Source organism: Octodon degus, unplaced genomic scaffold, assembly GCF_000260255.1.
Source record: "Octodon degus isolate 3935 unplaced genomic scaffold, OctDeg1.0 scaffold00005, whole genome shotgun sequence".
In the NCBI taxonomy this organism is placed as follows: domain Eukaryota; kingdom Metazoa; phylum Chordata; class Mammalia; order Rodentia; family Octodontidae; genus Octodon; species Octodon degus.
In genome coordinates this window covers 28,873,177-28,886,225 of record NW_004524581.1, presented here as the reverse complement: position 1 = coordinate 28,886,225, position 13,049 = coordinate 28,873,177, and the positions used below count along the sequence as shown (strand labels likewise).

The 13,049-nt window shown below is 45.9% G+C and overlaps 1 protein-coding gene across 4 annotated transcripts in view; it reads right to left on the bottom strand.

Annotated features, from left to right (window-relative positions):
• The window catches only part of Slc26a8 (solute carrier family 26 member 8), an 84,084-nt gene that overhangs the window by 55,032 nt on the left and 16,003 nt on the right, over nucleotides 1–13,049 (bottom strand). For all 4 annotated transcript variants that reach the window (XM_023720431.1, XM_023720438.1, XM_023720432.1 and 1 more), the window contains exons 4-5: nucleotides 12,087–12,226; nucleotides 2,373–2,489 (exon numbers count right to left, since the gene is read on the bottom strand). In XM_023720431.1, the coding sequence (XP_023576199.1) occupies nucleotides 2,373–2,489; nucleotides 12,087–12,226 (257 nt within the window). The remainder of the gene's footprint in view (nucleotides 1–2,372; nucleotides 2,490–12,086; nucleotides 12,227–13,049) is intronic.

Here is a 13,049-nt window from a genome sequence, read left to right as displayed (position 1 = left end):
CTCTCTCTCTCTCTCTCTCTCTCTCTCTCTCTCTCTCTCTCTCTCTGTCCCTCTCAGGACCTTGCATTTGCCAGGTAGGTGCTATCTCCTGGCCTCTTATGTCTTTCTGGATTTTTTTTTTTTTTTTTCAGAACCGGGGATTGAATTTAGGCCCTTGCGCTTGCCCGGCAAGCACTTATTCTACTGAGCCATCTCCCCGACTCCTTCTTATGTCTTTTTGAAGCAGGATCTTATGCAGTTCAGGTTGCTCTTAAACTTACTTTTAGCCCAGGCTGGCCTCAAACTTGAAGTGATCCTCCTGCCTCAGCCTACCCAGTGCTGGGATTACAGATGCTCAACGCCATGTCCCACACAAATCTTACCTTTAAAGTTACCTACCACACAACAAAAGCTTGATCAGCCCTTCTTATTGGTATTTGGAAATGATGATGAGTTGCCCAGGAACTGGGGAGTATGGGGATAAGACTGTTCTCCTGGTCTCCAGATATAACATCTGGATGAGATAGATTTGAATGAAGTGTGCAGTGTTGCACATATTTATTAATTCGTTTATTTTTGTGGCACCAGGGATTGAACCTAGCACCTTCAATCTGAGCTATATTCCCAGTGCTTTTAATTTTTTTTTTTTTTTAATTTTGAGAGAGGATTGCTGGGCACGGTAGTGTACACCAGCAGTCTCTGTACTTGGGAGCTTGAGGCAGGAGGATCGTTGCAAATTCGACATGAGCCTGGGCTACAACGTGAGTTCAAGGCCAACCTGAGCTGCAAAGCAAAATCCAGTCTCAAAAAGACAGGGAAAAAAAAGGGGGGGGGGGACAGGGCCTCCCAGAGTGCTGGGATTAAAGCAGGCAGGTACTCCATGCACAGAGCAGTTGTGCCCGTTAAAAGGCAGAGGACCACTCTACCTCTCGGAGGCTGCGGCTGCAGCCAGACAGCACACACAAGTGCGTGAGGAGGAGTACAGCTGAGGCTACTCGGGCCGGCAGCCTGCTGTGTGCAGAGCGAGGGCGTCCAGGACAAGCTCCTGGCCAAGCGACTGTTGGCAGTGCCCGGCAAGCCTCTTGGGGCCTTGCGCTATTTGATTTCTGTGCGGGTTCCCCTAGGTTAAGTAAACGTACCAACCGTATGACCTTCAGCTATTCTGATGCCTGTGACGGTCATTTCTAATTATAAATGAGTCCTGGACTTTTGACTGGGGAGGAAAAGTGCTTATCCTGTGGACCTGAGTGTGTTGATCCTTTTTTATGTCTTATTTTTATTTTTTTTTGTACTTGAGACAGAGTCTACAGGGTATACAGGGTCTTACTACATAGATCAGACTCATAGTGATCCTCCTGTGTTCAGCCTTCTACGCACTGGGATTACAGGCATGTGCCACCACGCCCAGTCTCATTTGCCCTCTCAGTGCCCCCTGTGGGCAGGACTGGCACGGCTGGGAACAAATCCCAGCTGCTGTGCTCTGCCTAAGCAGGTGCTTTAGTCCGCTGAGCTATCAGGCTGGTCCTGATGCTGTTCTGTTGGGGTTTTTTAGGTTTTTTTTTTTTTTTTTTTGTGGAACCGGGGATTGAACTCAGGCCCTTGTACTTGCCAGGGAAGCACTTATTCCACTGAGCCATCTCCCCAGGCCCCTTGTTGCTTTTTTAACAACTACCTGGTTAGTGACTCTTTGGCTGGATGACCCGCTGCTCAGACTGGGGTGTTCAGATGGCACTGTAATTTCTGTAGCTCGCACGGCACAGCCAAGTGCTGTAGCTCTGCGTTCTGCTGTACGTGATAGTACTGCCTGTGCGAGCTACGCAGACAGAAGCAGTCATCCAGCTGGAGGTGCCTTTGACCAGGTCTTTGCTCTGAGCACAGCAATGTACGCGGGCTATACAATTCTTCATTTAGTGACAAAACAATGTAACGACCTAGATGTAGGAACTGAACTCTTCATTCAACACGGAGTGCCGGGATTACGGCTAGCATTTTCTCAGTGCAAACTATGAGCTGACAAGCTCTCTGCTCCCTAGGCCCATGAAGCCTGGTTATAGGTCCAGCTGAAAGAGGTGTCTACTCTAGAAGTATTGGCCAAACCAGTGTGGACTTTGCTGGCCTGAGACCAAATAGGTTGCAGTACGTGGCAATTTTACCAAGGAAACTAACTCTGATCCCTGGTAATGTCTGGCTGGCCTGTTTTTCTGGTAGTGACATTAATGATGACATACCATGAGATGTATTTACTTCTACAATCTGAGCACTAGCCATATGGACAGAACATCCCACTTCTGTCACCTGTCTTAAATAAAGCTTGAAATCTGGCTTCTGAACAATAAGTAAACGATCGAGGTAGAAGCTCCCGCTGCTTCCTGTGGTCCTCGTACCGAACTCACCAATGGACATTTGATGACATGATCCAAAAATGACATACACCACAGAAGAGCAGAAAGCCGAATACGCTACATTCAGAGGAGGAATCAGTTGCCTCGTCAGCAAGCTAAGGATCAGACCTGGAAAGCAGGGTAATTCAAGTAAGAAAAGGTAGCTCGGCTTTTCAAAGTCACTCTAAGTAATGGTGTCTAGCTAGCCCCCCACGGCCTTATGAGCTCATAGGAAGAGCTTTCTCAGGGGTGGCGGGATCAACAGTTGTGACCCGTGGCCAGTTTTGTTTCACGCATGCCCACACCTATCCCATCCTGTCTTATTTTGAAGCAATTTCAAGATATGAAATGATTTCAGAAAAAAAAAAACAAAACAACTAGTAAAGGGGCTGGGGAGATGGTTCAGTAGAATAAGCGCTTCCCTGGCAAGCACAAGGGCCAGAGTTCAATCCCCCGTTCCTGGAAAAAAAAAGAAAAAAGAAATGATTTCAGGGCTGGGGAGACGGCTCAGTGGAATAAGCACTTCCCTGGCAAGCGCAAGGGCCTGAGTTCAATCCCCGGTTCCTGGATTTTTCTGTGGATCAGGGAGGGGGGTTATTTATTTTAGCTTCTTTTTTTTTTTTTTTTTTTTTTTTGTTGGTGGAACCAGGGATTGAACTCAGGCCCTTGCGCTTGCCAGGGAAGCACTTATTCCACTGAGCCATCTCCCTGGCCCCTTTAGTTTCATTTTTTTAAAAAAATATTATTTATTGACATATTTCGTACAGGGTCTGTTACTACTTTCTTTCTTTCTTCTTCTTCTTCTTCTTCTTCTTCTTCTTCTTCTTCTTCTTCTTCTTCTTCTTCTTCTTCTTCTTTTTTTTTTTTTTTTGGCAGAACTGGGGATTGAACTCAAGCCCTTGCGCTTGCCAGGGAAGCGCTTATTCCACTGAGCCATCTCCCCGGCCCCTTTAGCTTCATTTTTTTAAATCATGTTTGTAATATATAGAAACTGCCTAGTGCTAGCATCCCTGTCTCAGCTCCATCTCAGCTCTCAGGCATCAGCCTCTCAGAAGGATCATCCCACCTAGATCTCCCATGTGATGGATCAGTCTGCTTTTCCCTCTTATGAGAATCTTATGTCACTGCTGATCTAGCAGGAACCAGAGTTTGGGCAACAGTGTAAGAAATGGGTAGCTGAAAGCCTATTGGTTGATGCCACCCCCACACAGGGCGGGGCTTCTATTATCCACACCCAGAACAAGGCCAAACCAATTTAGTGATCACACACCCTTAGTGCCAGCGTCACACACCCATGGTCCAGCCAGCTCACCAAAGCCCCACCTGTGAGGACATCACATTTTGGGGGATACCTAGATATAAGCCATGACAGTGGCAAAAACAAGCTGTGGGGAAGATACCTAGAAAGGGGATGGCTGAGTCACTTGGAATTTCTAATTCTAGGTCTTTGAGGGATCTCCATACTGATTTCCATAATGGTACTCATTTACAGTCTAGCCAACAGTGTAGGAGGGTTCCTTTTTCACCACAGCCTTGCCAACATTTGTTATTTTTGGATTTCTTGATGATTGCCATTCTTTCTGGAATAAGATCCAATCTTAGCACTGTTTTAATTTGCATAGTTTAAACACCATACCATGGGGACTGGGGAGATGGCTCAGTGGAATAAACACTTCCCTGGCAAGCACAAGGGCCTGAGTTCAATCCCCAGTTCTGGAAACAAACAAACAAACAAACAAACAAAAAGCATGCCATAGCATAGTGATATACGTATACTAATGTTTAGAACAGCACAATTTATAATAACTAACTATGGAAGCAGCCTGTACACCCTTCAACAGATGGTTGGATAAATAAAATGTGGAGCTACATAGTGGAATACTACTCAGTTATATAGAAGGATAAATTTAGCCAGGTGTTGTGGTGTACACCTGTAACTCTAGAGCTTGGGAGGCTGAGGGAGGCTGAGGCAGGAGGATAGTTAGTGATAGTTAGTGACCAGCATGTGCTACAAAGTGAGCTCAAGGCCAATCTGAACTACAAAGGGAAACCCTGTCTCAAAAAGACAGGAAAAAAAAAAAAAAAAAAAAGGACAAATATGAGACTTTTGCAGGAAAATGGATGCACCTGCAAAATATAACATAGTATGAAATAAACCAGACACACAAGCTTAAATTAAATAACTTATGATGTCTCTCATTTGAATAAGGCAAAGTACAAACAGAGACATTAAAAAAGATGAAGCCCAGGAGGTGGATCTCTTGCAGATGGGAAGGGGCCCAAGAGGCGGAGGTCCAGGGCTGGGGGAAGGGGAGCAAGGAGAACAAGGCTGCGCCAGGCACAGGCACTTAATGACCTCAACTAGTGCAAACATGATACATCCTGAGCACGAGCTAAAAGTAATAGTAGCAGCAAGAATGAAAATGGGGAAAGAGAAATTAGAGATGGGAGGGACGGGAAGGAGAATTTAAAGCAGAAACAAGCTGCGCTACAGCCATGTTCCCACTGCTCAAGATGACTGCAAACCATGTGTGCTGCCCACACATACTTGAGGAGGGCCACCTGGGTAGGACTGTCCTTGAAAGAAGGCAGTCATCTCCGTCTTCGCTGAACCTGACCCTATTTCCATGTATCGAAATGTACGGAGCTGGCGAGGACTTTTCCTTATCCCTTCCATTGGTTTTAAGCAATGCCTATTGGTCTAGACAAGGTGCTGGTGGTAGTCATTGAAGATGGCAGGCATGTTCATCCCCCACCTGCTGCTGGTTAATATGAACTGGGTGAAGATGAGACCAAGAGCCAGTGCTCCACACTGCTGGCTGGGATCGAGCCTCGAGACAGAGGCTATGACTTCCTGGGGCTTGAAAGATTACGCATCAAAGCTGAAGTACCAGACCCCAAAACACTGGGTACTATCTCAACTGTGTAATGCAGGTACCCTTCTCTCTGCGTATCGCGGAGGTAAACCAGGCCTCTACCTAGCCCAGCACGCAGTAATAACCTACTTCCTGCCATTCTCAGTCATTCATCCTCAAGCCACTCCTCCTTCATGACTGAATAAAACCAGGTTGGGTCCTAGGTCGAGGCCTTTGTCTCAGAAAGCCTTCATCATGGCTGGACTTAGCGCCCCTTGGCTCTCCACAATTACAAAGATGCCTTAGTGTCTTTATTCTCACCATGGGTTGCACTGCAGGTGGGAGACTGGAATTAATTTGACAGGATTCTAATAACTTATCCATGGGATTACAAATACAAATTTCCTGGACTGAGTCGAGGAGCAGGAAGGGTACTTTATACACACTAATGACTCTACCCAGCCCCAACTTCCATCTTTGTTGTGCTTTGGCGAGTTCTCATTCAGGTCACCAGTCACCAGGGATAGCTTCCAAGGTGCTGACCCGTGAGGTCACATGCCACCGTGGGTTGAGGAGGCTTCACATTTGGTTTAGTGCTGTGCTCTCACAGTGAGGAAATTCAGGGCAGGCACTAGAGTAGGAACCCTGTGTTTGCATCCCTCGCCCCCCAGCCTCAGCAGGCCTTTGCCCTTAGCTTGGTAGCAGCCTCTGGGGGGAGACCTGGACTCTGACATATGATGCATTGCTGTTACATGCTGTACTCTGTTACAATCTCTGGGTTTAAATCAAAAACTCAGTGCTCACTGGGCTTGATTCATCTCTCTCGTCTCTTAGAATCTACAGGTTCACTCTGCTGTGTGTGTGTGTGTGTGTGTGTGTGTGTGTGTGTGTGTGTGAAGCAAGTTTCTATTGATTACGGCTGGATGTGTTTGAGGCCGGGGAGATGGCTCAATAGAATAAGTGCTTCCCTGGCAAGCACAAGGGTCTGAGTTCAATCCCCGGTTCCACCAAAAAATAAAAATAATCAATCAATCAATAAAAAGGCTGGATGTGGTGGCACATGCATGTAATCCTAGCACTCGGGAGGCTGAGGCAGGAGGTTCACTGAGTTTGAGGCCAGCCTGGGCCATAAGGCTAGTTCATCCTTGCGGGGTGTGGGGAGGTGGGGCTTCTACTGATTACAAGAAACAGAAAACAAGCTGGGTATGATGGTGCACACCTGTCATCCCAGCTCCTGGGAAGCTGAGGCAGGAGAATCATGGGGAGACCAGCCTGGGCTACAAAGTGAGCTCAAGGCCAGCCTGACTGCACAGTGAAATGTTGTCTCAAAAAGACAAAAAAAAAAAAAGTTCACTTGAACCTAGAAGTTCAAGGCCAGCCTGGACAACATTGCAAGACCCTGAGACCCCTCTTAAAGGGAGGAGAAAAACAAACAAACAAAAACCAGAAAACATGCTCAACTTAGCATAAGCAGAACAGGAAATGTGTTCAGAGTCCGAAGGGTAGCTGAACCTTAGCAGGCCTTGGGCTACGCGGCGGCTAGTTCCCCGTTTTCATTGCGTTCTGTCTTCTTGCTTTTTTTTTTTTTTTTTTTTTGTCGGAACCGGGGATTGAACTCAGGCCCTTGCACTTGCCAGGCAAGCGCTTATTCTAGTGAGCTATTTCCCCAGCCCCGCGTTCTGTCTTTATTACCAGTTTGCTGCTGTTAGGAACAACATTGCTGTGAACATTCCTGTGTACATCTCCTGGTGTATACACACACGAATTCCTCAAGATTATAACTTTTACAAGTTTCTTAGTTACATCTTCTGGGGCATATATTTGATAATGCCAAACTGCTTTTCCACATGTTTGTACAACTTCAATCCCATCTGGCCATATATGACAGTTCCCTTGTTCACTTTTGTGCTCCCGTGCAAACAATGTCAGATCTCTAATCGTAGTGTGCATAGTGGCAGCTCAGTTTAATTTTGAGTTCTCTGTTAATTATTATGATTTTTTTTGGGGGGTGCAGAACCGGGGATTGAACTCAGGCCCTTGCACTTGCCAGGGAAGCTCTTATTCCACTGAGCCATCTCTCCGGCCCCTCTCTGTTAATTATTAACAATACTGAACATCCTTTTCTAGTTACCTCTTTATGGACTTTTAGGACTACATACGTAAACTCCTCTGACTATCTATCTATCTATCTATCTATCTATCTATCTATCATCTTCTTACATCAACCCCCTTAGGGACTGGGGAGATGGCTCAGTAGAATAAGCGCTTGCCGGGAAAGTACAAGGGCCTGAGTTCAATCCCCGGTTCCACAAAAAACAACAACAACAACAAAAAAAAACCCTTACTCTCCCCCTTCCCTTCCCTCCCTCCTTCTCTCCCTCTCACTTTCTCTCTCTCTCTCTCCCCCCAGTACTAGGGATCAAACACAGGACTTCATACATGCTAGGAAAGTGCTGTAATACTGAGCTATAGCCCCAACCCTTTCAATCTTTACAGCAGCTTTGAATAGGCAGAAGTTCTTAAATTTTATACAATTCAATTTATCACTCTTTCCTCTTGCTTTTTTCTGTTTTGTTTAGGAACCTCAAGATTGAACGGGGCATGGTAGTACATGCTGCAATTCCAGAACTCGGGAGCGGGGGAAGGGTGGGAATGAGACAGGAGAGTTTGAGACCAGCCTTGGGGCTACAAAAGTGAATACAAGGGGCCGGGGAGATGGCTCAGTGGAATAAGCGCTTCCCTGGCAAGCACAAGGGCCTGAGTTCGATCCCTGGTTCTGAAAAAAAAAAAAAAAGTGAATACAAGACCAGCCCGAAGTGCATAACAGAGACCCTCCCTGTCTAAAAAAAAGAACCTCAAGATTGTAATGATATTCTCCTATATTATTAAAAATTATTGTTTAGTCATTCACATTTAGGTCTTTAATCTGCCAACAACACTTTTTTGTGCACGGCATAGGGTAGTGATCTAAAATATTTTTTCTTGCTTGTATCCAATTGTTTTACACTGTTGATCATTAAGAAGTCTGTCTCTGCAATGGCATATCTGATATAGATCATATGACTCATCTGTGTCACTCTGTTTTCTGTTCCATTGTCCCAATTATCTCTGTCTAATACCATACTGTCCTAACTGCTTTATGAGTAATTTGTTTAGTAATAATTTTAGTAATTAATTTAATCATCCCCATCTCATTGTGAAACATAACACATCTATGGAAAATAGACTTAAAAAGTTGTGTTCAGCAATTAAAAAGGAATAAACTATTCATACATATAGTTTGCATGAATATCAAAAGCAAAACACAGGCTGGGCATGGTGGTGCATACCTGCAATCCCAGCACTCGGCGGCTGAGGCAGGAGGATTGCTGCCAGGCTGAGGGCAGCTTGGGCTACATAGTGAGCTCAAGGCCAGACTGAACTACATGGCAAGACCCTGTCTCCAGAAAAAGAAAAATGAACGCTGAAGGAGAAAAGCCAGCCTTCCAGAGTTCCATGCCATATGGATTTATTTATATGACATTCTCAGAGAGGCGGAAGCACAGCAGCAGAGACCACAGCAGTGGCACCGAGTCGTAGAGGGGGGCTGTGACTGTGACGGGAAAGCTCAGGTGAGATTTGAGGGTGACAGAACTTTCTGTATCCAGTGTAGTGGTGGCTTTGTCACAGAAAATAGACCAAGCATGGGAGGAAATGGCACCAGGAAGGTTTAGGAGGCAGTCTACTACCCTGCTGGGCCTGACTGGAATCTCTCAAAGAGTCAGGGTCCCACCCTGCAGAGTTCTGGGACTTTTACAGGGAAGACAAGTGGAAAGGTACAAAGGCAGATTCGACACATTTGATTGGAGGGTTGGGTGACATCATGGGTTGCCAAGGGATTTTAAACATCTCAAGTTACACTGCAAGGCCATAAGTTAAGCTAGCATGAGTTACACAAAGGAAGAAAGGTCCTGTTACTTTTTTTTTTTTTATGGAACTGGGGATTGAACTCAGGCCTTTGTGCTTGCCAGACAACCACTTATTCTACTGAGCCATCTCCCCGGCCTCCGGTCCTGTTACATTTGAAGTTACATTGCAAGGCCACCAGAAAGACAGGGGTTTACATAAAGGAAAGAGTGTTCTGTTTTCAGGCCTGCTGGCCATGTCCATTTTGTTTGTGGCAGGCATCTTGAGAAGGCTTTTATTTAGAATTTACAATCCCCCCTGCATTTCCACAAATACATTCATGTGTTAAAATTCCTGAAACTGTCCATCACAGGAAAAAAGTGGAATGTACTGCAGGGCAGTTTACAAACAGGTACCTCTTCTACTTTGTTTCCCCCGTTAACATCCCTGTGCCAGAGCTGCACTTCAGCCGCCACTTGCCTCGGGGTGGCCTCCTCTTGGCACCATTATTGTAGGCAGCTGAATTAGATAGAAATATTACAGGCAGTCAGACAGGGCCAGGCCCTCAAGGAGACAAGATGGAGGACAAGGTGACCTTGCAACTTGGAAGAGACAGACACTCCCATGTGGGCCACACCTCAGGACCAAGACAAAAGAGAAGCACAGCTACATACTTCCCTAGGGATGGGCATTAGGGATTGATATCCTAAATAGTATCAATCAACTTGAAAGAGCCCAAATGAGTCACTAGCCCAACTCCCAACAGGAAGAGACCCTGTCCCATGTTCATGCCCCCCTAGCTATGACTCACTTCCCATTTGGTACTGGATTCAATCAATTTTACCTGAGCAATGGTGCTTGTAATCTCATTGGTTGACCATAGTTTTGGCCCACCTCATGCCCAACTAAGCGAGTTCCCTTGTCTTCTTCACCACCTTAGACCTGCCTTACCACATGGTTTTCCTCTATAAAAGTCCCTGGAAGAGACAGCTTCCTGGGGACCGCCCACTCAGGACCCCCTGCTGTCCCTCTCTCAGACAGGAGCATTCTTTCCCTTCGATAAATTTATTCTGCTCATAACCTCCGTTTGTTCCTAAAATTCATTCTTTGGTTTTAGAGAACAGGAACTCGTCCCTGGTACCTTTTAGGTTGGAAGACCAGTTTTTCTCCCTGTGTCATTTAGAGGTTTCCCTGTATCAGCATCACCAGCCTTAACTGTAATGTGTCAACTCACATTTTAGATTATAAATGTAAATCTTGTGTTTTCTGTTGTGTAAAAATGTATACTCACCACTGTTCTAAGTTGTTTAGTAACCAGAGATAAAATTCCTGGAACCCTCACCAATTCCTGTTAACAAAGTTAGCTTACAGAGATGACCTCAAAAAGAAATTAAATGGGCTTTAACTTCCTGTAACCACTGGCTATGCAAGGCTGCATGCAAGTACTCAGGGGCAAGATAACCAAAAACTAAAAGAAAGCCTCAGGAAATTTAGTTTGAGTAGTGGTCACAATGACCCTGAAAGCATTATTGTGTGTCAGACGATGAATTTGTTTACCAAATGGAATATGGTTCTAGGTTTTAAAACGGCCCCTGCTTCCTGGGCTAGCTGCCTTTGGTCTTCTCCTGTGCGAGAGTGGACAGGGGGCCCTGAACTCAGTAATAAACAGCTTTCCAAATTCCAACCTAGCTGATCTGGTTCCTATTCTGAGCGGCCCACTTGTGAGTGGGCCCCGGAAGAACTGAGCACTGGACATGTTTAAAGACTGTGTGTGTGCGGTGGGGTGTAGCTCAGTGGCAGAGCACCTCCCCTGGTTTGCACAAGGGCCTAGATTTGTTTGTTTATTTATTTATTTTTGCAGAACCAGGAATTGAACTTGGGACTTTGCACTTGCCAGGCAGATTAAGATGCTGAGCTATATCCCTCAAGGCCCCCTAGACTTAATGGGTACAACACACACACACACACACACACACACACACACACACACACAGAGCCCATTCTCTGTGGACAAATTTGGTTTCAGGTTAACTTTCTCCTCTGTTTCCCTGGAGACCCAGTAACAGCAGAATGTCAGCTGAGCTAGCAGCCAGAACTGATTATCATAAAAATGATCCCAGCTAGACTGCTCAGTCTGGACCAAGGGAACTGGGAGGCACGACCAATACCCACAGGGAAACCCGAGCTCTGGGCCTCCGGAGCAGAGAGGCTCTGGGAACGTGGTTTGCCCTTGCAGGTTCTGGGAGCACCACCCAGCGCACTGTTTTGAGGAGGTTGATTCCCATCTGGAAAATGAGGTTTCCAAAACCCAGGCAGCTCCCACTCCTATCTATGTGACACTGTTGGGTCTTACATCTGAAATGCCACGGGGCAGAAAGGAAAAAGGTCCCTGGGCTGTCACCTGCTGGAGAAATGCTAGCCTTGGCCAGGGAGATGGCTCAGTGGAATAAGCGCTTCCCTGGCAGGCGCAAAGGCCTGAGTTCAATCCCTGGTTCCACCAAAAGAAAAAAAAAAAAAAAACCAAAAAAAGAAAGAAAACAAATGCTAGCCTCCTGTTTCCTAGCCTTTGCCTTCTAAGAAAAAAACAATGCCAAGTGATATCTACTGCAGCCATGAGCGTGGAAGGACCAACACATGACCCACAATAGGTGTGGTGATTATTCTGCAAAGCAGTCCGGCAGCCCTAAACCAAACTGAGTCTTTTTTTTTTTTTTTTTTAATGTTTATTTTAATTTTTTTGGTGGAACTGGGGATTGAACTTCAGGCCCTTGCACTTGCCAGGCAAACACTTATTCTACTGAGCTATCTCCCCAGCCCCATAAACTGAGTCTTGGGATGCGTCCCAGAAAGGCTAGCAATCGGCCAGTCCAGGGAATAAATGGTAATGTTGTGAACAAAATTCACATGTTTTTCTATTTACTCAGCACAAGTAATTGCTTGCTTTGATAAACTGCCTTTAGATAGGAAGGCTTTGTACCTTTCTTACCTTGGGGAACTTGCACAATGCCAACACTTATGCCAGCAAGTAAATCTCCAAAAAGCCAATCCTTGAATCGATACAAACACATCCATTCCAGGAAGGGAAAGACTGTAAGCATGCATCTCAGGAACTTGGGCCACGAACAGCTGGGAGAAACAAGAGCAGAGATGGATTAGGGTCCCCAGAGGGGGCCACAGAGCCAGAAAAGGCGGGTACAGTCCTTGTTCCCCAACAGCAGCCTTCTCGGGGGCACTCATGACACAGGACACACTGGACCGAGTCGTTCTCAGCTATGGGGTTGGTTGCTCTGTGCTCTGTGGGTGTCAAACCGCACTGCTGGCCTCTATCCACGGATATAGTACTCCCTGCTCCCCCTGCTGTGACCGTCAAAAGCAGCTCTGTGCATCGTCAAGCCACCTGGAGAACCAGTGCCAAGCCTGTGGCAAGAACTAAGACTCATGTCCAGTGCACAGTTGTATCCGGTCTTTACTGGATATTTGGAAAGAATTAAGCCTACTAGTTTCCACTAGAAGATGGGTTGCTATTGCTTTCTCTGGATGAGGACAGTTTTTTTTTGGGGGGGTGATAATGGGGGGGAGTTAGCATGTTTGCATCTTTCCCACATAATACAATTATTACCAGATATTAACTCTGTGGCTTTCATTTGTGGCACATAGAAATTTATAGAAAATATGGGGCTGGCGAGATATCTCAGCAGACTAAAGTGCCTGCTTAGGCAAGCGCTGGGACTGTGGTTCGATCCCCAGCACTACCTGCCATGGCAGCCCTGTCCCTAGGGAGGGCTGAGCCAGCTACCAAAAAGAAAAAAAAGAATTAATTTATAGAAAATGGCATCTTTGATAACATGGAGGATTAAGGAGTTAGTTATAGAAAGAAAAGCCTTTATACATGTAATTTTAAATAGATAATTAAGGGGCCGGGGAGATGGCTCAGTGGAATAAGCGCTTC